Source organism: Falco peregrinus, chromosome 2, assembly GCF_023634155.1.
Source record: "Falco peregrinus isolate bFalPer1 chromosome 2, bFalPer1.pri, whole genome shotgun sequence".
Classification (NCBI taxonomy): domain Eukaryota; kingdom Metazoa; phylum Chordata; class Aves; order Falconiformes; family Falconidae; genus Falco; species Falco peregrinus.
In genome coordinates this window covers 52,495,654-52,521,552 of record NC_073722.1, presented here as the reverse complement: position 1 = coordinate 52,521,552, position 25,899 = coordinate 52,495,654, and the positions used below count along the sequence as shown (strand labels likewise).

Sequence of the window (25,899 nt, the reverse complement as noted above, 5' to 3'; positions counted from 1 at the left end):
CTGTGAGTGGGGATGACTTGTAGAATAGTATTTGAGTACATATCATATTTTTACATGTATAGTTGTTAATGCTGAAGGAGCAGAAGAACATTTTATGTATTGCTGTTTTCCAGCTGTCTTGTGTGTGTCTCTTCAGCCAGTTGATAGCTTGAATTCTGTCTTCCTTGGCCCTTGAGTAAGGTGATCTGAAGGGGAAGTCTTCAGACTGCTTACTAAGCTCAAGCAAATGACATTACTCTGCTCATTGACACAATATGTTGAATGATGAAAAGTTAACACTAAAGCTATTTTTCTTCCTAGTGTCACTGTGGGAGGGTATTACTGACTTCTGTTTGCATGTGTTTACAGGAATCTCGATGGCCTTACTTATTTGGAGCAATCATTGTTCCTTCATTGATACAAGTCATGATTCTGCCTTTTCTTCCTGAGAGTCCTCGTTACCTCCTACTTGAAAAACATAACACAAGCAAGGCAGAAAAAGGTATGAGGTGTTACTTTCTTGCGACAAAGGCTGTTTATGGTAGGGGTGCAGGCTAAGTAAATTCTGCAATCACAGTAAAAGCAGAACTGTTCCAATAGGAGAAATTATCTTGGGAATTATTTTTCCCTCACCTTTTTTGTTTGTCTGTGTGTGTGTAAATATGACTGTTGCTTTGAATTTTTTTCTAAAATAAATTCTCCAACAAATTAACCTATAGCATTATGTGATGCAAACCCAACCAAATCATCTTGCTGTTGTGTGTCAGCCATTATGTGCAGGGTTCATTTGGGAGTGAATGGTGATTCAGTCTTCATGACTCTCCCTTCTCTACAGTTTTTACAGTTTGGCTAACAAAACTACCAATTCTGTTGCCGGTTTATTTTCAGTAGTCAGTGTGTTTGACCCTGTGCTTCTGTAAATCAATAACCTTTCTAGGTCTAATAAAAACCTTATACACCTATTTAACTGAAGCCTTCCGATGCTTCCATATGGCTTGCTTTAGTTTCAAAGTCACAGACCAGAGTGTTTTGTTCTTACTTTAGGTTCTATCTATAAAAGAGTTTGCTTATGTCATCACAGCTACTGTATACTCTGCCCCAGTAAAATTACTATGATCAGTTTGAGTTCCAAGATATCATCACATTATGGCTGAAAGAATGTTGAAAATCTGTTTTTGCTGATTATAAGGACACATTAAAAATAGTGTACAAAGAAGGAGTCTGATTATAATACCAAAATGTTTGCAGAATATAACTGGACTTTAAAAATGATTCCCAAAAACTTCATTAGAATATAACTCTTAACATTTTTAGTCACCAACAAGTTGCTTGCAAAATTACTTGCAAGGTGTGAATCAGCACCTGAAAATTAAATGTAGTAATCTTTTAGCATGAAATTAGTACAACTCACTCTATTCTGTTTCTTCTGCTATGAAATGAAAAACCATCCTTTTTTGTTTTGATGAGCGCTCTGAAGCAGAAATGGCACTCTAATGAAGAGGCTCCTGTGTTGTCTCAGTTTGGTGATGAATGAATAATTCTGTAAATGTTGGAGCCTGAGATGTTTAGATACAGTTCAGTGTTTAAAAAAAAAATGTGCAAAAGCAACAAGGCTTTGGGGAGAGTTCTTTAGCTTTACAGAGTCAGCAGAGATTTAGTGAGGCAGAGAACAGCTTTTCCAGGGACTGTGAAGGATAGGGCTTGCCTACCAGCCGTGATCAGGGCACCCAACAGGGATGCAGTAGTGAGCAGCTTGAGGCTGGCTCTTGAGTAGTAACTTCTGCAGCACCGCAGCTGGGCTGGGAAGAAACACCTTTGGGTGCCAAGTTTAAACTGGCTCATTTCTACCTGATAAATTCTAGATGCATTTCCAAAACTATGGCTGGCAAAGAGTCCAGATCTGCGATGGTATTGCATAATGTCACACTTGTTACAGGGATCTGTTGGAAATCCTGCCACAGCACCTGGAAACCTCAGCACTCACAGTGATGCTGGACCTCATAGGTAGAGTTTAAAAACTGTAAAAAATTGGCAGTAAAATAGCACCACCTGCCTTGAAATTCACACCATTTACTGTTACTGGTAATGGGCCAGCTGCAATCCGGGATGTTTTCAGCATACATGTTCTGAAAATGATTTGAAAGCTACTCTAGGGGCATTGGAGGTGGATCTTGGAGGAGAAGACATCAGGAGAGCAAAGTTACCCACACTTATTTGGTGGTTGAAGGGAAATGAGTTTTAGCAATTGGCTTGCTGGTTACGAGAAGGTGGCTTTCATGAACCACCTTAAAGACTATAAATTTAGATACTCAGAAAAAAAAGAGGAGACTGGTATAAAAAACCTTTCAATGTAACTACTTATCAGTAGAAGCTTTTGGACCTGATTAATTCTAAAAGAAATTAATACCGAGATACATTTTAGTACAGAGTGATACTCATTTTGAGTATAGTTTACAGAGCTTTCAGAACAGCTAGGGTCTGGTGATTCTAGACAGAGGTTTGCAAAGGACCATAGGAAGTCAAATGTATACGTCCCCCTGAATTTCTCTCCTGTTCCTTGCCTGTCAAGCAGCCATCCTTCCAGAACTGTCCACCTTGTTGCACAGGCAAGGTTGCCTGTAGGATATCAGGTGCAAAACAGGTAAGGATGATTCTTAGACATTGTTTTGGAGTTCATAAAATCTACCTGTAAGGCAGCATAGATCATATCATCATATACTTCTGTGTTATAAAGTATCTTATTATGAAGCATGCTAGGAACACAAGCAATTTTCTTGCCATTGCACATCCTTTGTAATCTCCCCTCTCCTAATGTAGATTTGCAAGCAAGTGGATCTTTGGATCTCTGTTCAGCATGTGAGTAGCTGGGGAAGGAGTTTGATTCATGGAACTATTGGGCAGAGGACTCCTGTGATGTTAGACCAGTAGTGGGGGTTTGGAGCCCTCCTCCCCACCCCAGGGAATGTGGAGAAATCCAGATTAGGTATGAGCCAAGTTTCAGCTATCTGGAGTAAGGTAGTGGAATAATGAAAGCAGGTAGGGAGGGGAATTCACAAAATAGGGCAGTGAATAACTTTGAATCAGCAATCAAGAAAAATCATCTGGATGTTAGCATTATCTGCAGAAATGAGGGAGGAAAAGCCTAAGTATCAGAGGGATCAGAGGAGTTTGTGGGTTATTAAAAAAACCTACTGCTTGTAAGCCATATAATGACAATGCAGTATTTTCCCTTTTAATGACTACAGTAATGCTTTTAAATTATTTGCCTCTTAAGTTAAAGCTGCATATTAATTTCAGAAATGTGCAAGCCTTTCTTCTGACTAAATCCTTTTTCTTTCGGATCAAGGCTATTCATGCAAATATACATTTCACTGTGGATTATATCTTGTTGGAGAAATATAAAACTGTTATTTGTAAAAGGTCTGCTGTATTTAAGGCAGATGACTACATTAGTCTTTATGAAATAGTCTAAAATGTACATGTATGTCAAAGCTTCTAAAATGGAGATGACAACATTAATCTTCCTAATCATTTTAGAGCAATAAAAATCCAGTGGGATAATATAAGTCATTGAGTTCCCACAAAGTTCTGCTCCTGCTTTCTTCCTTCCTTTTCTTCTGTCCTCAGGAGATAACCAGACTATAACTACCAAAATATGAGCAGCCTCGTTCTCTTTCTTGGCAGAGCTGTAAAAGAGCATGTCTTTTAACTGGAAAATAAGAGACTGAACGAGGGAGCAGGACCAAAATGTGTTGTGTAAGTGATGAAAAAAGAGAAGGAGTGAGGTTAGAGCAGGCAGACGTCATGTGCAAGCATAAACCACACCACCATGAAGCTACTCTGTGAGCAGAGGAGTAGTGAGGCCTCAGATGAATGATGTCTCCTGAGTTCCATTAACAGGGGTCGACCCGGTTCCCTTCTTTTCCCCTTCTAGCAGTGCGAACAGTGCATTCTGTGGGTGGCTGAGCCAGTGTCTGCCTCATCAGCTGTACAGACACCGTGGCTGACTTGTAGTTGTCTGCTTTCAAATGCAATGCTAACAGCAAGGATCTGCTTATCTTCCTGGAGGTCTGTATCCAACTCACTGGGATCAACAGGAGCTGAGCTGTCTCCCATATTCCTGTCTCACTGCTGAATGTGGGAGAACTAATTTATATGTTGTGAGGGGAGAACAGTAGACTGGACCAACACAATCTGTAAACCTGTTTTGCTCAGGAAGCTGAAAGTCTAGTAATGGGGAGAAGGTGGAGCCATTCCAGCTCCCCGCCCAGGTCCTGTAACTAACATGGTCCTCTTGAGGTAAGAACAGAAGGGAGAAAAATGCCTAGTATTTAACCGATGTGATCCTTCTTTAATAATGCTCACCAGACAGCAGAGGAGAAATGGCTATTTAAATGGTTGAGGAAATGGTCTTTGGAAGGAGATTGTTACTCACTTGCTAGAGAGCACTAGGAATGGAGAGTAACAGGGGTAGAAACAGGAAGAAAAAAACCCTGCTGCTGTAATCAGGCAGTTTACCATCCAAGCTGTAGGACAGTAAGACAGGAATTTGACATGAGTTGTCTATTAGTTCCATGCCAGGTAGACCCCTGGTCTGTGACTGTAGCAGTGATGCAGTATAAATAAAAACAGTTGTTGTTGTTGTAGTAGTAGTAGTAGTAGTAGTGTGATTAAACAGAATATTTTTATGAATAACAACATTGGTTATAAACACTTTCAGTTGGAGAGTTTATGTGTTTCTTTTGGAGAATACTGTTACAAGGAGGAAACTTGCATTTTTGATGCAGCTGCAGGTCGTTGTAAATCAATAATGGAATTCAGCTGGCATCCCAGTTTGCCAGAGAACAGAATATTCTTAATGTCTTAAGGGTCAAATAACTTAGACAAAATGTCACAGCAACATCTGTTGGTGACATACAAAGTCTGCTCATCTAGTGTGTTCAGTCATACATTAAAACTCCCATGGTTACAAAAGTAGCATTACAACAGGTATAATAAGAAGTGTAGTTTTAAGAATCAGTCTTAGAAAGATGGATTAGAGTTGATACTTTTCACGTGATAAAAGAGCGAGTCCATTCCTGATTTATAAAAGGAGGTAGGTAATTTTTCACAAAGTTCCTCATGGGGCCCACATGGACAGGAGAGAGATTAAAACCAAAGTTGCAACAGGAACAAATTACTGCAAATCCAGTGATTTAGATAAAGTTGTAAGGGCTGACAAGGACATCCATGATTTAGTTTTGTTTATCTGTGGGTTTTGTATGTCTCTAAGCATTATAAGCTGTGTTTATTGGAAAGGAAGAGACAGCCATGACTACTGTATTTGCTGGCTTATGGTAGAGGCTCCATCTCAAATGGTTGCTGGCTGCCAAAAGCTGGAGTGTTTGTGGTGTGTCTGTTTAAAACCAAAACTTTTCTTAAATCTCCTGTCTGTTACAAAGGATACTTGGGTCACTGGACCTTTGATACAACTCAGTTTACCAATTGTGTTATTTTAGGGTGGCATGCAGGTATTTTGTTTTACCTGTACATCTTGGCTAGTTTCAAGTGAATCTGAACAGGCCTGGTTTTTATTGATGGTCTGTGAAACCAGACATAAGAGCAGATAAAGATGTAATCCCAAACTGGATAATAACTCACAGAAGATCCGTATGTTGCTTTACTTAGAAGGAAGTGACACATGGGAAAAGCCTAAAACCTTTTGCTTGCAGTTATATTTACTGAATTGGAATAGCAAATTTGAGATTTGTTCTCAAACTTTGCTACATGCTAGTAGTTAATATTTTGCTACATTTAAACAGGTATTTAAATGTCTTCTGGCAATGTACATCTAAATTAGTCTCATGGCTATTCAGTACTGTAATAAATTAGTGGTTTATGAAAATAACTGTTTTTTCATTTTGCCAAATATTTTTGTGTTGACATGAAGTTTCTACAGAATTCAATTCAATTCTGCGTATTGAATTCAAAAGCATTGAGACAAACAGCAATGCACTCCATATGTTTACTGTCACTCAGAATACTAGCTAGCATTAACAGGAGATGCCTGACTTGGTCTGTCCAGCGCAGTATTGTGTCTCCCACAGTGGTCAAAGAAGATGCTGTTTAAGCAGAGCGTAGACAAAGCTTTGTGTTAAAGACACTGGGTTTAATATGCTTAATCATCAGTGAAGTGAAGGTGAACATGTCCCTGGGAAACAGATGACAATAATACTCATGCAGCTTATTTTTAAGTTTTTAAAGGCATAAGCCTACACTACTACCTGTGACCATTTCTCTCTTCTGCCTCCTCTTGCCTGGGGCTGTCTCTATCCTGTAAATCACACAATAGCATTTTGATCCTTTAAAATGTCTTCTCGAAGTTCACTAATGCTAATTCAGTCTTTACGATAACAGCTGCTTTCTTTGCACAGTGCTGGAAGTACTACAGTGGAAAAAGAATTAGTAGTTCCCTTTGTAGTTGAGTTCTTGAGTGTCTTCAGTTAATTTAAAGGCCTAACTGGTTTTCAAGGCAGTACTGACTGATTTTGTTCAGACCTTTGAACCGCTTTCAAATGTTTTACCTTCACTTAGAGGAGATGAATAAAAACTGGTAGTGTAAATGGAAGGGTTTCCTAGCTCTTTTCCCCTTGATTGGAACCATCCGCTTTTTTAGCTGTTTATAAAGGCAGTGTCCCGACATTTGAAAGCTGAGCATCTAGGACCTTCTGATCCAAGGGAATTAAAAAGAAATCTGGGAAAAGTCTAAAAGTTGCTACAACTGTAACTCCTCAGATGGTTTTAAGCATGAAGTGAAAATAAAACCTCCTTAGAGAGAGAAGCAGCCGGTCACAGAGGGATATGAGTCACTGCAATGGGGAGAGGAATGACTGCTGTACTTCTCAGTGCCAATAATGCAGGGGTTTAAAATGTAAAATGAATAGAATTGAACATCACACATTGAAAGACCTTTGAGTTTTCCAATCTCCCTGCTAATGCAGAATTTATTTCCACATTAATTATGTATAAAATTGTGATTTTTACTGTACTGAAAAAATGTTAATGGAAGAAAATTGAAGATCTGTTGAGCAGCAGGAAAATGTGTTTTTCCAGGAAGACCGAGTGTTGTCTACTCAAAACTATGCATGTATAGCATAGCATTTTCTTAGCATTTCTTGACTTGTTGGTAATTTTAAGTATCTGTCAGAGTTTCCTAGTGACATTCAAATCTCTGGTCCTAGTACCAGGGAGGAAAGAAAAAGAAAGAGTTGTCTGTATTTTTCTTGCTTTGTACTTGGTAATTTTGGTAATTGCATTTTTTACTTCCTTGTTCCTCTAGAAATATAGCAAGCTCCCTTGTGCAGAAAAGACAGATTGCTTTCTTTTTACTTGACTGCACCTATATTTTTGACTTGTGTGCCCTACAGTAATGCCGAGGATTCCAAGGACAGGAAAAATAAAGAAAATTGTGCACTGACCTAATTCACACCGATAAACCAGATGCTTAAAAATCTGAGAAGAGTGTGGTGATAGATGTCTGGTTGTTCTCATCTTTATCTGGATTTTTCTTTATTGGTGCTCTAATAAACACTGAGGGAAGTGTAATTTAAGCATGAGGCATTGACTTTAACATACCATAGACATGCATTATTCTAAGTTTACATTTCTTACTGGTGTCTTTAAATACATCACATTCATTTTAACAAGAGTTTAGAATGTCCTTTAATAATAAATGGGCAGTGGCACAAGAACAAAACTCAGCAGCTTTAATTCTGGGTTCTGAGGTCTGAATTTGTTAACTCATTTCTGATTGTAAGGCCTGTGTGAAAAAATAAATCTCATGCTGTTTCCAAGGGTTTAAAATATTTTGACCTCTCCTCTCCCAGGTGAGAAACTGGATATCAGAGTAAATGAATGTTATTAATTGACTCAATGCCCAGAGGTGGTCAGTGTTCACCCCTTAAAAATATGATCCTTCTTGTTAAGCAGAGTCATGTAGGGCCCATTAAAATGTGATAGAAGTGCTAGCTGCCTCTGAAGATCTTGGCCCAGAGCTGGAGTTCCTCATGCTGCCAGACTGGGAGCTAACAGAGTGTGGAGCGTTGCGCATTTGCCAAAGGGATGGAGAGGGGTTCTCTGGGGGGTCGGAGAAACTGGTTCATTTGTGTGACCTATCCCTCACAACATTGAAATGCCACTACTTGGTCTTTTCACCTACTGGGTAAAGTTAAAATTTTGTAACTTCAAACCATAAATAGAGTCCAGGCGTTTTAACCATGACTAGTCAGTGTCTCTGGCTTTCTTGACCATCCTGTCAAGATGATCCAAAAGAACGTATACTGAATGAAAAATGTGAAGGTCATTTATTTATAAGCAGTACTAAGCAAAGCTGTGGATAAGAGAAAAATTGACTTTTAGGAGAACTAAATCAACTTATTCACTTAATGAAAATAACAATTTTAAGTGACCTGCTGTGTAAAGGATTGTTTTTAGAGTTAGCATCCTACTGGGTTGTAGAGCCTTGCTGCAGGGGTATATGTAATGTAATGGTTTCTCTGCAGTCATTCCAAGATGATGAGCGTTTTAAACATCTCTTAAAAAGCCAGCCCCTGGGGTATGTTCATAAGATTGTGACAAAAGTATCATCAGCATATACAAAATCCATAAAACAGGGTTGGTGGAGATACACCACCTCCAATAGGGTATATCTCTTTGTACTACTTCTTGGAGGAGGTGTGAGATGGAAAGCTTTTATTATTCACAGTGGAAAGATATCTCAGTAAGTCATCAATGTGCAATAATATAATACTAAATGGTCTGTTTTTCTGGGGAGATAAGGTTGTTTGTTTGCTTACATTTGCCAGGTAAGTTCACTCCCATGTCTCCAGTGTTGACAAATAGAAAGTCTTGAACCACGCTGGGTAATTCTTTCTAATATTAGTCATCCTGACAAAGTGAATTCTTGTCTATATGCTAGTAAAAATGAGGTAATGTGAAGAGTAATAGCTATTCCTTTCAAATGTTTGCCTTTTCTTGCTTTACCAGACTTACCTATGGTTTTGCATCTTATTACTTCTCTATCCAATCTATCTCCAGCAACTAAGTCTGCTGTATTGTTGGGCTGCAAAAGTAGCCAAGTCAAATAATGTTCAGAACTGTTTTGCAATTAAACCCTTTTTTTTTCAGGTTACACAGGGGTTTGACTGCACTGGACCCTAGGTTGTATTAAAATACATATGAAATAATATAAGGAGAGATCTGGTAGGGTGCTAAATAATTTCTACTCTTGTTGCAGTTTCTGAGACCAGTTGCAGGGATGAGTCAGATCATACCCAGAGCAGAATGATATTATTGGCAGAAGAATAATTAATATGTAGCCCATGTACGTGTCCTGTTTGTGTCACACGTTTTCATTTCTGTGAAACAAGTCTGTTGTAAGTGCACACGTAGTGCCAAGTGCCTGGCCTGAAATACATGTCCTCTCTTTGTAGCATTTCAGACTTTCCTTGGGAAAGATGACGTGTCTCAGGAAGTAGAAGAAGTTTTGGCAGAGTCTCGAGTCCAAAGAAACACCAAGTTAGTGTCAATACTTCAGCTGCTGAGAACCCGTGCCGCGCGATGGCAGATCATTACGGTGGTCGTCACCATGGGCTGCTACCAGCTCTGTGGGCTAAATGCTGTAAGTGTCCTTCTTCAGTTCATGGCATCTCCTGGGTTGCTTCTTTCTTTCTTCTCAATACAAGATTTCTGTTATACCGTTCAGCAACCTCTATGACTTTCATTTTTGGCTGTTTCTTACTTGTAGTGATTTTGTTAGACCAGCATGTGGGAAGGTCCATGGAGATCTGTATCATTTATTGGGGGTTTTTTTAACAAAAGAAAGAAAAAGGGAGGGAAGCTATGTTGTGTTAACTTGGAAGGAATACATGAAAAGGTAGCGCAGAGCAGCAAAGAGCGTGCAGCTTCTGCTTCTGATACTCCGATTCTTTGTTTCTGATCAGTTAAGATCTGGTCTGCTATGCCCCTTGCTTGTTCATGTTTGTTAGGTAAACTTGGTCTTTTAAGAAGACGTTTCTGCTTAAATCAAATGGATTAATTCAGTTCTGTACTTGTAGAAGTCAGTAAAAGTTCCTGCAAGTGATTTTAAGAGGTTGCACTGGATGTTTGATTTTTGCTGTTCTTTTATACAATTTGAGGCGTAAGCTGTGTTTTCAATATGCCTTTCTCAGAAAGTGGAGCAAAAGAGGAAAAAAGACGCAGAACAGTTAATAGTGGGAAGTCCTGTTGACTATTAATATGGCTGAGGCTAATGGATATCAAAGTCATCATTTCCATCTGTCTGAACCTATTGCATCAGCTAGAAGAGGGTCACAGGGCAATTTAGGTTGGAAGAGATCTTTGGAGGTCATCTGGTCCAAACTCCTGCTCAGAGGAGGACTGACTTCAGGGTTGGCTCAGGCTACTGAGGGCTTTGTGCCGTTGAGTTTTAAACATGTCCAAGGGTAAAGAGTCCACAGCCTCCCTGGGCAACCAGTGCCAGGTGTTTTCACCACTGTGGAAAGATTTTTCTTTATATCCAGTCAGAATTTTCTTTGCTGCAGCTTGTGACATCTGGCTTAGGTGCTTTATATTGCACAGCACGAATGTTCTCATGAAGCACCTCAAAGCAAAACAGGTTTTCATCATGGTTCAAAGGTGTACAATGCTTATGTATATGAAAGGCAGTATTATCACTGCTGAAAGGACCTCTCACTCTGGCTTTGTGCTTTATAGCATGCTTCACCTAGTTTTTTCTTCCCAAGGGCTAATCAGTGATAATAAATGTAAATGCTTGTGATACCTAAACCAACTAGTTCAGGCTTATCTCAGGTATCGCTAAACTTTAAAACTCCCAATACAAAGTAGTTCATTCAAGACCATTTGAAAGATTAATGCAATTAGAACTCTGGTATCAAAAAGTTTTTGACAAAATCCTAGGAAGGAAAGATTTGTATAGGATTTGTATAGGTGGTGTTTTCCTAATTGTAGAATTTCAGTGCTAATGACAGGCTATTTTGTTCCTTATTGTGGATACTTATTTTAAGAAAAGAAATGAAATTTTCTTGTCATCCAATCTTTCTAAGATTTACCAATGCATAAGTGAAATAAAATGACACTTAGACTGTTCAAATAATAAAGCACATTGCTTAACAATAAAAACAAAAAATGGCACAGCTAAATTTTCAGGGGAAATAGAAGTTTAATGGAGGAGACTTCATAGATGACAGAAATTGTCCAGTATTCCATGGCAGAAAAAAGCCACACTCTCATAGCTTAAATGGAGGCAGAGGAGGACAGTGAGACATGACCAGTCCAGAATGGATGCCAGAGTTCTTGTACAGTGTTATTGCGTGCCCACTTTCTGAAAATATGCCTCAGAAGAACTTTGTCAGGAAACCTGTGTGTCGAGTTGATTGTTTCAAGCCTTACCTTTTTTTTATTGTTTGTTACTCCTCCCATGCAGTGCCAATAAACATGAAGAAAATATATTCACACAAAATTTGCATTCTGAAATTGATTATTTAAATAGTTAATAATAATAGTTAATTGTAAAAATAATCAAATTATAAGAGAGGTGAAGAGAAATAGCTGGACCACTTGAGTAAGAGACCAGGTTTCAATTCTTTGTCTCTTTTGCATGGCTCTCCTGGCTGATACTGTTCAAGTCACCTGAAGCTGAGAGATTAGTGGACAGGTACAAGTGTGACAGATACTGCTGAACCTGGGTCTTGGTCTGCCTGATTGCATCTGAACTAACCTGCTGGGTGTGAGCCAGCATCAGCAAGGTTTAACTGGCTGTGAACGCTTCCTTCTAACTCATAGCTCCCACCAATTGCTTTGTCTGTAGTGCTCTATTAGTCAGTCTGGTCTTTTCCACAGCTACCATCTGCGCTGGGCATATGGGAAAGTTGGACTTCTTGCAGGCAAGAGTCTCAGGTCACTCTCTGGGGAAATTACCAACTGGCAGACTTCTGTAATCATCCTGCTGGTATCTGAGAAAACTTGCTTCCTTTTAAGGCTTTTACTTTGCAATAAAAATTCTTTTTGCTTAAAAACAGTACATTTGTTGGTTTCCACATGGAACATAAATGATGGTGAAGCCCTGATCGTATTAGTGTATTCAATTATAACAAAATGCCAGGCAGTCTGACCTAAATTTACATAAATAAATTAATCTGTATTAGTCTCTTTTCATCTGATAAAATTCATGATACATATCATCCATAATAAATTTATTAATCTTGCACTATTGTATCTCAGTTAGAAGACACAAAACTACAGTGAAATTCTCTTTGGTGATCTTTATCCTTTTTCATATCAAGAAATGTACTATACTGCGTATCACTTTAAGGAAATAATTCCCAAAGTGGGATCCCTGGGCATCTGTTGCATCTGTCCTTAAAGCAGAGGGCAAGAAACCATGCTGGGGTCAGGTGTCTGTACAGCAATGCATGTTTTAAGTATGCAAATAATCTGCCATGGCACACTTGGTATGGAGAAGACTGGGCATTGGGTAGTGTAGGAAGGGGAGAGTATACAGTGTGCAACACCGTATATGTCTGTGTTGTTGCCCATCTTTTTTGTTTGTTGCTTTCTTTTCCTGCTGAATAGTTGAATTGCTTAGGAAGAAATGTATGTAGGGAGCTGGATGAAAAATAAAAGGAATAGAAATCTGAGTGAATGCTAGAGGTATCAATGGTGTGAGAAAGTTTGGGAATACCACTGATAACATATACCACATGCCACTTTAAACTAAGAGATTATAGCTTATGATAAGCAAAGAAAGCACATTTCATACAGATAATGGCAATCTACAGACAAGAATGCTAAATTGTTCCCTCCAGACTCACAGAGATCGTACTACAGAGATGCAGCTGTTCCTTAATGACAGCTGTTTAACTGACCAAAGTGGCAAAGTTTTACTTCAGCCTATGAAGCAGCAGCAACCGACCATAGGTGGAGGAAATTAGATGTCCCAGTGTTGATTTGGACTCGACAGCAGTTGTTTCTGGGTTTTTGGACCTTCTGCCCTATTTTCCACAGCTCCTTCATTCCAAAACTTTTAGCCCAATCATTAGCAAATTTTGTTAGCTAATGAAATCACTAGCTAAACAAAAAAAAACATGTCAGAAAAACAACTGGTGAAAGTAAAACAGTCATCATTAGCCTAGGAAATTTGTCCCAGTAATATTCTAGAGCAATGTCTTTCGCTGTTTAATGATACACAGGTTGAAAAACATTCACTTTTATTGTTTTGAAATGTGTACTTCTTGTTAATTTTTACACTAATTTATTTTTGTGCTGCTACAGAGACTAATAAGTCACTACATGCTGTCTTTGCTCTGCCAGTTTTTTAATCCATCTGTATTACTACCCCTCTTCCCATCAATGGCTAGTCATGCTCTTCTGTAAAACCACTTGCAAAATGTCTTGTGTTCTAGTTGTCATGTTTTTGCAAATTGCATTCAGGAGTTGTCTCTTTGCCCTCTTCTCTTTCAAGGGCTGTATACTTGCAATATTGCTATCCTTCTCAGAAACTCTGCCTGCTATGCAAAACTGATACCAGGAACAAAATGCCTAAACTACAGGGTCTCTGACTTTTATTGCATGAAGTTTTCAATCTTGTAACTTGCCGTATGGAGAAAAAATTTACTTTTATCACAGTTTTGTCTTACTTTGTTTTCCTTATGTACTGACTAGGTATATGGGATGTCAATAGTTTGTCAGAGTACTGGGTCCAAAAAAAATTATTAGTGAGCATAAACACCGCAGAGGGAATTGGGAGCTGATCCTTGGTTTTGCTTTAGTCTGTGCTCTGTATCAGCAGGCCAATGAAGTGCACAGTTAGCACCAGTGCATGCTACATGAAGGCAGATTACTTCATATGGAGGTTTGCTGCTGTCACTTATTGTCACTGCATCTGGTGAGAAATGATGTGCCATCAGTAGGCATAGAAGTCTACAGTCAGATTCTCTTTATCTGTAAGGTGATCTGGTGACTTTAGTCCTTGGTATTTTATTTTACTTTTTTTTTAAATGTAAGGTGAGTTGGATTTTCTTCTTTGGTCTGGGAGAAGCAGCTTTGCTGAAGGGCCAGTTGAGAATATAGAATTACTTTTTTTTTTTTTTTTTTTTTTTTTTGCAAAGCTCCTGAATTAGTATCTTGAACAGATGTAGCATATGTATAATATGCTGATAGGCAACGGGGTTTTCCTCATGTGATCAAAACACTTCCATTCATCAGACAAGCGTTTTCTTAGCAGTGCTTGCCCTGTTAGGGCTTGTCACACGGACAGCATATGGTAAAATATATTGCTGCTACTTTTATGTTTAGTGTCACCATTAACTCTGGCTTTCAGGGTTTTTTTATTTTATTTATTTTTATTTTATTTTATTTTATTCTGATAATCTGTTGTTTCAATGGTTTTTCATATTCTCTGGTAAATATGTTATCTTTTTGTTCTCCAAGGCAGTCTCTTCTTGTTGCACGCTTTTGGCCACCAAAATCTTTGGCTAGTTCTTTGCTGTCACCTTGAGTCCAACTGAAATATTATATGGTTTTCAGATTTTATTTGTGATGTGAATGGGGCTCTGATACTTACCAGATTTCTTATTTTGGAGTATTACCACCATATATTCTCATCTGTATATTGTCACCACTGGGTATGGTTTTATTGACCAAACATGAATGGCTTCCTCTAAGCTAGTAACCCTATGCCCCTGTGTTGCTGTGTCAGCTCCTATCTATCTAGCCTATGATTCATTTCATCCTAAAAGCAGCTTTTTACTTTTCACCGAGCAACTCTCACTCTAAAAGTGTCTTTTCTTTGTGTTGATAATGGTGATTATTTCTGGGGACCTACAGCCTGTCAGCCTGACGTCGGTGCTGAGAAATGTCATGGAGCAGACCAGCCTGAGTGCCATCACACAGCACATGCAAGCCAACCAGGGGATCAGATCCAGCCAGTGTGAGTTTATGAAAGGCAGGTCCTGTTTGACAAATGTGATCTCCAATGGCAAGAAGACCCACTTAGTGGATGAGGAAAGGGTTGTGGATGTTGTCTACCTGGGCTTTAGTAAAGCCTTTGACACAGCATTGTCTCCCATTGCATTGTCCTGGAGAAACTGGCTGCTCATGGCTTGGATGGGTGGACTCTTTGCTGGGTCAAAAGCTGGCTGGATGGCCAGGCCTGGAGTGAATGGAGTTACATCCACTTGGTGGCTGGTCACAGATGTTGTTCCCCAGGGCTCAGTACTGGGGCCAGTTCTCTTTAATATCTTCATCAATGATCTGGACGAGAGGGTCGAGTGCACCCTCACTAAGCTTGCAGACACCACCAAGTTGAGTGGGAGTGCTGATCTGCTTGAGGGCAGGAGGCTCTGCAGAGGGACCTGGACAGAATGGAGCGATGGCCCGAGGCCAGGTGTGTGCGCTTCAACAAGGCTCAGTGCCGGGGCCTGCGCTGGGGTCACACCAACCCCACGCAGCGCTGCAGGCTGGGGGCAGAGCGGCTGCCAAGCTGCACAGCAGAAAAGGGCCTGGGGCAGCAAACGGCCATCTGCATACGAGCCGGCAGCGTGCCCAGGTGGCCAGGAAGGCCAAGGGCATCCTGGCTTGTATCCAAAACCGTGTGCCCAGCAGGACCAGGGCAGCGACCATCTCCCTGTACTTGGCACTGGTGAGGCTGCGCCTCGACTACGGTGTTCACCTGTGGGCCCCTCAGGACGAGGAAGACACAGAGGTGCTGGAGCGTGTCCAGGGGAGGGCAACGGAGCTGCTGATGGGTCCGGAGCACAATTCTTACGAGAAGCGGCTGAGGGGACTGGGGTTGTTTAGCCTGGAGAGGAGGAGGCTTGTGGGGGTATCTTACTGCTCTCCACAACTACCTGACAGGAGGTTGTAGCAAGGTGAGTGTCGGTCTGTTCTCTCAAGCAACAAGCAACAGGATGAGAGGAAATGGCCTCAGGTTGCACAGGGGGAGGTTTAGATTGGAAATTAGGAAAATTTTCTTCACTGAAAGGGTTGTCAAGCATTGGAACATGCTGCCCAGGGAGGTGGTGGAGTCACCATCCCTGGAAGTGTTTAAAAAACATGTAGATGAGGTGCTTAGGGACATGGTTTAGTGGTGGACTTGGCAGTCCTGGGTTAACAGTTGGACTTGATGATCTCAAAAGTCTTTTTCAACATAAATGATTCTATGATTAGGGTGATGTCTTGACTGCAGTGAGGTTAAGGTGAGAAATCTCACACCTTCTGACCAAAATCGAACCGTTTTTGCATTGCCTCTCACCATCTCTTTCCTGTTCTCTCTTCTGTTGTTACATGCCATCAAAGTATTCTGTAAAGCCACTCAAACCTGCTTTTTAAGCAGTGTGGCTCAGCCGTACCAAACCTATTTGTATCCTCCTGTTCAAGCTTAAAGTGCATTTCTTTGATTTACACCTAAAGTGAATTAAGCTAAATTGAGTTAATGCTACTTGTAATTCTGCCTGGATCTGCAAGCAGAAGTACAGCAGTGTTGTGACTAATACACCTGAAGTTTGCACCTTCCCTTCATTTGTTGCCCTGACCAACCCTTGGTCTTTTGGGAGTGCTCAGTGTTTTAACAAGCCTGTTCTCTGGCAGATCAAACGCTTGAAGTGAATACTGATATGTGGTAGTTCAAAACATAATGATTAATAACTCATTTTCTTCTCTCTGGTACAGATCTGGTACTACACAAACAGCATCTTTAGTGAAGCTGGAATCAATCATGAAACAATCCCCTATGTTACTCTAAGTACTGGTGCTGTTGAGACTGTGGCTGCTGTTCTTTCTGTAAGTGTGGTTATAAAAATCCATTAACATGCTTGCTATTTAAATTTGTGATTTTGTTTCCTTATACAGGTTAAAATATAAACAGAATAGTATATTGACAGTTGTGTGTAATGGTTGATAAAACAATTGAAAATATTATTTCTAGGTTTAATCGTAAACCCAGTTTCATGGCTTGGGATTTTATTTTTTTTTTTGGAAGACGATCTTTAGTTTTAGTTGCATAAAAGGAGCATAAAAAGTTGGCATATCCTAGGGCGCTTTGTATGAATGTAGTGGAAGAAGGCAGGAACAGTAAGACCTGAACTATATTAAGTGATAACTCATTAATTATTTCACCTGGTAGAATAACTTTACTTGGTAGAAGTTTATTCACATCTTGATCTTCATGTGCCTGCTGGAAAGCGGGCAGTGTTGTTGGAGAAGGCTCAGGCATAGTACAGCTAGGTGTGTTCAGTGTGGATTGCAAAAACAGCCATATGTCTTACTGGGCATGTTCTAATGACATGTTTTTTATAGCAGTTTACAGGCAGTGAGGAAAATTCTTCAGCCGTTTCAAAATATGGGAGTAAAAGTTTGTAGCCTGCCTTGGTGGAAGCATAGCCAGCATGCTAGAACAACGTTTTCCCATGTTATGTAAAATTCTGCTGTCTCATTCAACAAGGGCAAGCAGGCATCCTTTCATAATATGTGAGCTCCTTGGTAGGTTGTGTACCTTTGCTATGTACTGAAAGTAAAGGAAGATGTTAATAGAAAACATTATCCACACAAACTTTTTTCTTTCCTATTTCAGAATGGAAAATTTGACTAGGAAAAAAAATGAGCAAACTAAAGCTGAAAGTTTTAGTAGGTGAATACAGGATTGATTGCTAACAGAAAGACATTTCTGTTTGCATGGCAATAAATAAGAAACAATGGGAGGGGTCTTTGGAATGGAAAGTTGCAAACAAGCTAATATTCTTTTCTTTCTTTGTTACAATTTTTCCTTGTCTTCATATATTCTATACCAAGTGTATTTGCACAATACTGGACACACTAGACAAGCATTTTTAAATGTCAGAAGAATGAGTTCAGCAAAAAAATCCTTTCCAGTGGCAGAGCAACTGCTTACGACCTATAAAATGTTAAACTAAATCCAGCTATCGAGTATATTTTCTTATACATAAGGACTGTAAGGTCACAAAGATCTTCTTCTGATCTTTGTGAATGTACAAATCTATTTATGGGCAAACCGTCTTTTTTTTTAATTAAAGGGACATTCTTCTCAATATGTGGAAATAGTGAAGTATGAAAGTCCCTGCCTCTTACAGTTTTTTCTTTCTGATACTGCAAAAATGCTTCTTTGTTTAAGACATATGTAAAAATAATAACGATAATCCTGCCAGTGATTTAAGTGAAGAATGCACCTCATTTTTACGGAAATGGATGAAAATTCATGGAAGTGATTCCATGATATTAAAGCTGTTCTATTAATAGAGTCTGACATCTTTTCAGTTCCTTCTTTGCTGTCAGTTTCTTGGGCTTATTCAGAGCATACTGTTCACACATAATGAGGTGGATGTGTCTGCCTGGGTTCCTGGTATGTGTAGTAACTTTTTTTGTGCCTTAAGAGGAGTGTTTTTAATAATTTTTCTGTTTATGCTACTCGGTCTGAAAATGCTGATACATTGACATTTCTGCTCCCTTCAAATTTGCACTTTCAGTTCAAGAGAAAAGTTGCTTTGTAGCCTTAATTTTATTTCAGTAATCTTCATAAATGTTTCATTGCTGCTGTTTAAAAGAACAACATGAATTTCGTTTTTCAAATGACAGTTTTGCAGCTTTTCATTTCTACAGGCAGTTTCCTCTAAATTTTTTTCATGTCTAGAACTAAGGGTGGATATTTCCTCCCACTCCCAACCTCTCAGCTGCTCTTTTTCCTTTTTTTTTATTAAAAAAAAAAAAAGATCTATTTGACAGCATTAAATATTAAGTCAGGTGCATATGTCTTACATGCTATCCAGAGGGAAGAAGGGAAGAGGCAGGAGAAAGCAAGGGGAGACCTTAATTTTCCTGATATTTTTTTATATGTTATGCTTGCTAGCAGAAACCAGGTTTTACTAACAATAATTTCCAGGATTTCAATAGATACTCCTATCAGTAACAGAGGCAGATTTTTTGTTCTCGTAAATGAAATAGCTATTGGAGAAGTCCACAATGAAATCATGTACCATCTCTTATCATTATGCATGTGTTAGGTGGTCATGAGACTCTGAGCCTCAGTAAGAATACTTAGGTATTGATGAACTCCATTGATGAGCCCTATATGAATGCCGAAGGAGAAGACTGAAATAAATTTCAGAGAGAAGCAAAACAATATTTAGGAGAAAATATCATTCAAACTGTGAAAAAAATTGAATTTTGAAAGTCTCCCTTTATGTTTCCTGGGAGCATAATAGTAAAAATGTTGATGTGGTCCCTGAGAAAAGGTGAATAGCATCACATCCTTCTTACAGCCTTTTATTGCCTCAGATCAATTTGTATGCCTGCTAGCAGCATGCTTTGCCTACAGCTTCATCCCTCTTCCTCTCAAGCAAAAGCCACATAAACAAGACATTGAAAAATTAAACAAATGCATCATCTTTTCCTTTCATTCATACAATTTGGCCATAACTCCTGCTTACACCATCACTTCCTAGATTACTTAATGAAATACCTGTATTGTAGCATTGTGTACTTGGTGCCCTGGCTTCTCTCTGGGAAGAATGCTGTAAATTTTCTGTGTGTTTTTTTGGTTAATTGTAGACTTCTCCACCCATTGTGCTGAACACAGATTCAGCTTAGAGGATTGACTGGACAAGCTAATTTCAGTTTGCTTCTGATAAAGTTTGATATACTCTGGAATGAAATACTAAATAGATTTCCTTCTCATACGTGTATCGCAGCAGTAAATTATCTAACCCGATGCCATGCTTTTAATCAGGATGAATATACCTAAATAATTCCCTGGCAAATATGTGTTTATTACAAGTCTGTTCTATAAATTCTGCAGTAAGGGGACTCCACAAACTTAGTTTTCTTTAAGATTGGCTACTGTGGCTTCTTCATAATTTTTAGTAATTGACGTTAATTTAATTTAATTGTTGTCTTACTCAGTGGACAGAAAGAACAATGTTGCCAGTGCCTGCCTTTGACAAGGCAACAGGCTGAACGGAAAGGGAGAAGTAAATGTGTGAAAAGATTCCTCCCCCCCTCCATGACACCAGCATAGAATAAAAGGGGATGTTATTCAAATTAAGCGTCCCACATCCAATTTTGCCATCTGTGGCACCACATTTGGTCTTTATATAATGTTCACAGAAACAGACTAACTATGACTATATTGAGAAGATTATGCCATAAAGCATATCCCATAAGGTGATGCATCAAGGTGTTACTAATGTGTGTTCCAGAGCCTGTGACAAAGCAAAACAAGGGATTCATTCACCCCTTCCCACTGGCAGGCAGGTTCAGCCACCCCCAGGAGAGCAGGGCTGCAGCACAGGTAACGGTTACTTGGGAAGACAGATGCCATAATGCTGAATGCCCCCCCTTCCTTCTTCCCCCAGTTTATATGCTCAGCATGATGCCATATGGTATGGAATATCCCTTTGGCTAGTTTGTCACCTGTCCTGACTGTGTCCCATCCCAGTTTCCCATGCCCCTCCAGCCCTCTCGCTGGCAGGTCCTGAAAAACTGAAGAGGCCTTGACTTAGCAACAACCAGAAAGAAACATCAGTGTGCCATCAACATGGTTCTCACACCAAATCCAAAAGGCAGCACTGCACCAGCTACTAAGAAGAAAATTAATTCTATCTCAGCTAAAACCAGGATAGTTTTATAACATGAATCTGACACAAGACAAAACTTAATGCTTTTAACAAATAAATCATCAACAGAAGGAGCTTTGCTTAAAAATATCTACAATTTACTGAAGGGACATAATAGGAATAAGGTAATGGATTTTGTTATGCTGCCTTAAGGGCTGTTCCCAGGCACTGATGAGGCAAAAGCAGCTGGCTAAAACGAATCCCTGCATGGGCTACATTTTGGTCATGCTCATCCAGCAGGCATTGAGTATGAGACCCTCTTTAGTGAATGGAAAATTTCACTGCCAAGTGAAGCTGCTTGAGGATGCTTTACTGCAAAATACTTCAGACTGTGCATAGAAACTTAGCAATCAATTCCACCTTTTGCTGATAGTAATCCCTAGCCTGTTACCTGCAGAAGATGTGTAGGAACTTACCCTGTCATGGCATTAACACAGATAAAGACAAACTGATGTGAGAGTGAGGGTAGGCAAAGATTTGTTTAGAGCTTGTACTTATGTGGTCAAACTTGGTGCTATGCCTCTAAATTCCAGTATAGGTACTTAAATTAAATAACCTATTTCTTTGTTTTACAACTGTAAAATTAATACAGTAGACAAGTAGATATACATAAAAATATGAATAAAAAATATTTATAACTCTGTCTCCTGTTCCTCTCCTTTTCCTGCATACAAAATAATACACATTGTGTCATAAATAGACCTGACAGTGATATAAATGTGATTATCCATTTTAAGCCTGCTGCATAAAATGGAAATAACACGGAGTTAGCTTGCTGTATTAAGTCTGAATCTCAACATACTGTCTTACTCAGGCCTGTATCCAAAAAACATGGGAAAAAAAGTGTGGCTACTCTTGACATTAACATATAGATCAAACCTCTTTACAGAGCTGAGACATCAAGAAAATCTAACAGGGTTTTCTTAGTATAATTTAGAACCAGGAAATAAGAAGAGAACAGTATTTAGTGACCTGTTTGGATTGTAGAACTCGTTTACACATTAATTTTATTCAGAGAAGCTTTTCTGATCTTTATTAATGTGCTCTGCTTTCATTATGTCAGCTCCAGTATCTGCATCTGACTCAAGTGAAAAGTTGACATTTGCTTTTTTAACTTCATTCGTGTTTTCTGCCAGATAAAAGTAAGTTGTGTGAACTGTTAACTTAGTTTGCATATCAGTTGCCTTATTATCACCAAACGTTTCTGTGTAAAGGGAATTTTGGTTGCAATATTTTTTTACACGTTTTCAGTAATTTTAGCTGTGTTAATTACCATGACTGTGGGTACAGGCTTCTACAAATGCATGTTTATAATCACACATAAACAAGTACCAGCCTACACAATTTGGCAAATAACTCAGTGTGCTATCACATAAAACAGTTGTAAGATTCTTTTTTTGACTGTACTTGAGCATATACTGAATTTCTTGTTATTTCATTTACTCTACCATATAGTATATTTTGACGACTTACAGGTCTTCAGTAGGTAGCAGTTACCAGCACATAGCAGTGGAGCATTTAGAACTATAAATACTTGAAAACTGGTGAATCATCTTCCATTTCTTATTAGTCATAAGCATCTTAGTGGGTTTTGCAAGTTAACAAGTTCTGTATTTGTATAATCGTAACTAAAAATTAATTAGTTGTCCATTTATAACCTGAAACCCAGCATTTTTTTCACCAGGAAAGCTTGCTGTTATAGCAGACATGTTAGAACTTTCTTTTCAAGTATTTGCTGAAACTTCAGAGTTTACCTGAGCTTTTTTTTCCATGAAGAAAAGGGGAACAAATAATTCAGCAGAGAAATTTGAGGTACCGTTGTGTTGTCATAGATTTTCTTAAGAAATCCTCAAAAATAAATTTTAGTTAGAAATACTGTAGACCTGAACAGCTTGATGGACTGGCTGTTGAAGCGTCTGTGTGCTTAAACAATTCAAAAAACCTTTTTGGCCTTTGTGAAAGATAGTGCCGCCTGAGATGCTTTTCTGTTGTGGACTGCCTCCCAGTTGAACAGCTTTGATTAGCCAGTGGGCCTGGGCCCTGGGCCCTGGGTTGCTTCTGTATTGCCTCGTGACCAGCAAGGCCACAGACCCATGTCTTTCCAAACGCACACACTGCCTTTCACGAGACTCGCAGACCGCATGTGTGGAGCGTGGTTTTGGTTGTTGTGCTTGGCTTTTCATGAGCTTTATTCTGTGTAGTATCCCATTTCAGCAGAGGCTGCTGTGCCTCATTTGAATCTCTGCCATAAGCAGATGTCTTTTGTTGGGTTGGAACTGGTGATGCAAAAGGTAGGTCACGCATTTGAACAAAATAGAGGTGTTCTTAGCTTAAAAATGGAAGGAGGCATTAATCTTCTCATAATTATGCAAGTTAATCATGTCTAATTGAGAAGTCTTCTGAGTCTGTATTTCCTAGATTTATTAGTGTTGTCAGTGTACTTCATATCATCTTTGGAAATGGTAATAGGGTTCCCAGCAATTCTGGTACATCATAGTGTCCCTGTGGATAAGGATAAAATTCCTGCATATTTTTTCTAGTGAATGAAGTTGATCCATTCCATAAATCACAAGGAATGCCACCAAGAATTGTAACTGGAAATTCTTTCAGGCAGAAACTGCAAGAAGTGCCCAGAAGCTGAAGCATTCAAGTTCTTCATTGCTACTGTATTACAAATGCTTCAGGAGCCTGGCATCATCTCAGAGAAAAGAATAACTGCACATGGATTTGCTTTATTTCTTCCCAAAATGTCTGAGTAAGAAAGAATTTAAATGTACAAGAAACTACTCATATATAAAAACAGATATGGAGCCCACAGACCTTCTGTAACTGTATCTTTGTTAGGCTGGTCTCAGTTAAAACTGAGTGCCTCATCGGCTCACCTAGATTTGCCAAAGTATGTTGTCCTGTTTTCAGTTGGGGTGGAATTAATTGTCTTCTTAGGAGGTAGTGCAGGGCTGTGTTTTGGCTTTGATGTGAGACTTTTCAGTTCCTCAGGCCTTGCTAGCAAAAAGGCTGGAGGGCACAAGGAGCTGGGAGGGGACACAGCCAGGACAGCTGACCTGAACTAGCTAAAGGGGTATTCCATACCATGGGACGGCATACACGGTATATATAGCTGGGGGGCTGGCTGGGGCAGGCAGATCGTTGCTCTGGGACTGGCTGGGCATTGGTCAACGTATGGTGAGCAGTTGTGTTGTGCACCACATTTTTCTTTCTCCTTTTACCTCTGGATTTTTTTCTTTCCCTTCCCCTTTTAATTATAATTGGTATTGTCATCATTGTTAGTGTTGTTCTTTCATTTTCATTCTGTTTCAATTATTAAACTGTTCTTATCTCAACCCTCAAGTTTTACACTCCTTTCCGATTCTCCTCCCCATCTCTCTGGGTGAGGAGGAGTGAGTGAGCAGCTGCGTGGTACTTAATTACCAGCCAGGGTTAAACCACGACATATGTCCACACTGCTTATTCCTAGTATATGTAGGCACAAGGGCATACACACATCTTTATGGAGGACATAGTCCAAACTGCCCTTCCTAACTGGGATTGGCTTTGCTTTGAGCTTTACAACCAAAAAATGTCACTTTTTCCCCCATGTTTTGCTTTGTATGAGAGGTATCTGTGAACCTTTTTCCCTCTAAGAGAAACATTCATTCCTTACCCCATTTTAATACAAAATACACCAGCTGGTGTAACACCAAGATTTTTTAATCATGATCACCAATCCAGAATTGAAAAAAATAAGGGAAATTGCCTGGTATGTCAAATTACATGTGCAGCACCTATTGCTGAACATGTAATTCATATCAAATTACATGTGAAGGATCTGTTGCAGAAATCTCTGTGGTTTCATGGACCTATAATGTAACTTTGTATACCTCAGAGCAATAAAAAAATGTCTCCTTGTTGAGTGTATGCGTGACTGCATATGTTTGCAAGGTGGATTCATTAATCATAGTGGAAAATACGTGGCATCTTGTAGAAGTTTTGACAGTGCAGAAGTTGCAGTTTTGGAACATTTGGACCTTGAGAACACAATGTGAAATGCTAATAACATCACTGTGGGTCTATTTTAAACATGTATCTGAAATAAATTCTATTATGGGAGCTGTGGAAACTGTCAAAATGAGTATACTTCCTAATTTAAAGACATAAAGAATGCTAAAGCTTGCCTCAGAGCTGCTTTCCATGTTCTGCAGCATCACAGTGCACGTCTCTGGTGTGGAAGCCCAGCTTGCCAGGGTGCAGGGTCGGCATGTTTTGAAGCCTGTCCTAAAATCTGCTGGTGAACCCGATGCTGTGGGAGATGCACTTGCCACACAAGGTGTTTCTTCCTTGCATGACTTTGTACTTTCCTTTAATGCATTTCTTCTAGATGCTGACAGTGAAACTGTGTGCAAAATTAGGTTTACTGCAGATTTCGTTTTCATTACTCATTTTATCTTTTGCTTAAAGGATGTGCACAAGAGGGATTTCAGTCTGCAATAAATAATGTGGCAAAGTTGCGTGATTCTGGCTTTAAGTTGTTTGAAGTGGTACATTGTGCGCTTTGTAAAATTGTTTTATTATTCTCATAAGAAAACCAACTGTAATTAGTAATTAGAGTAGTTTTCAATGAGAATAGTGTGTCAGCTGTTCTGACCTGAAATATTCATTAGCCTATATTAATGAGTCAGACTAGCAAAGACAGTTTCACATTGCTGTTTTTCAAGAAACTCTTAATTGTGTTCTTCTCTAGCAGGTAAGTATTGCAATTTTATGATGGCTCTTAAGGAATTTGATCTGTCTTCAGGTGTTAAATACAGATTCAAAGTGTGCGTGAGTGCATAAATACCAGTGTTACAATCACTTGTCTGAGCAGAGTTTTCTGATGGGTGGGTTTCTTTTATCTGGATAGTCTAATTACATTAACTGTCTGAAATCATGACTAAATGTTTCTTCTGTGTTTTGAGAAAAAAGAAATTTAAAACAAAATTTGGACTTAATCTATGCTAAAAAGCTTTTAATCTTAAATTTTAAACCTTTGAAGCTTAAATTCAGAGAGATGTTGAAATTAAGAAATTCAAAATACAAAAGCAAGGGACTGTAATTTATTTCAATGTTTTGACATTTTAAAATTACATATTCTAAAAGTATTATTTTAAAAATCTGGTGTACATTTGTAAGCCATTCAATCAATGTAGGTTTTTTGTGTACTGAAAAAAAATAATCAAACTTCATGTAGTTATCATCATACTAA

The 25,899-nt window shown here is 39.1% G+C and overlaps 1 protein-coding gene across 2 annotated transcripts in view; it reads left to right on the top strand.

The window, feature by feature from the left end:
* Positions 1 to 25,899, top strand: part of SLC2A9 (solute carrier family 2 member 9) — a 105,547-nt gene that overhangs the window by 36,645 nt on the left and 43,003 nt on the right. For both annotated transcript variants that reach the window (XM_027794767.2, XM_055796710.1), the window contains 3 exons: positions 349 to 481; positions 9,450 to 9,637; positions 16,705 to 16,815. In XM_027794767.2, coding sequence (XP_027650568.1) covers positions 349 to 481; positions 9,450 to 9,637; positions 16,705 to 16,815 — 432 coding nt within the window. The remainder of the gene's footprint in view (positions 1 to 348; positions 482 to 9,449; positions 9,638 to 16,704; positions 16,816 to 25,899) is intronic.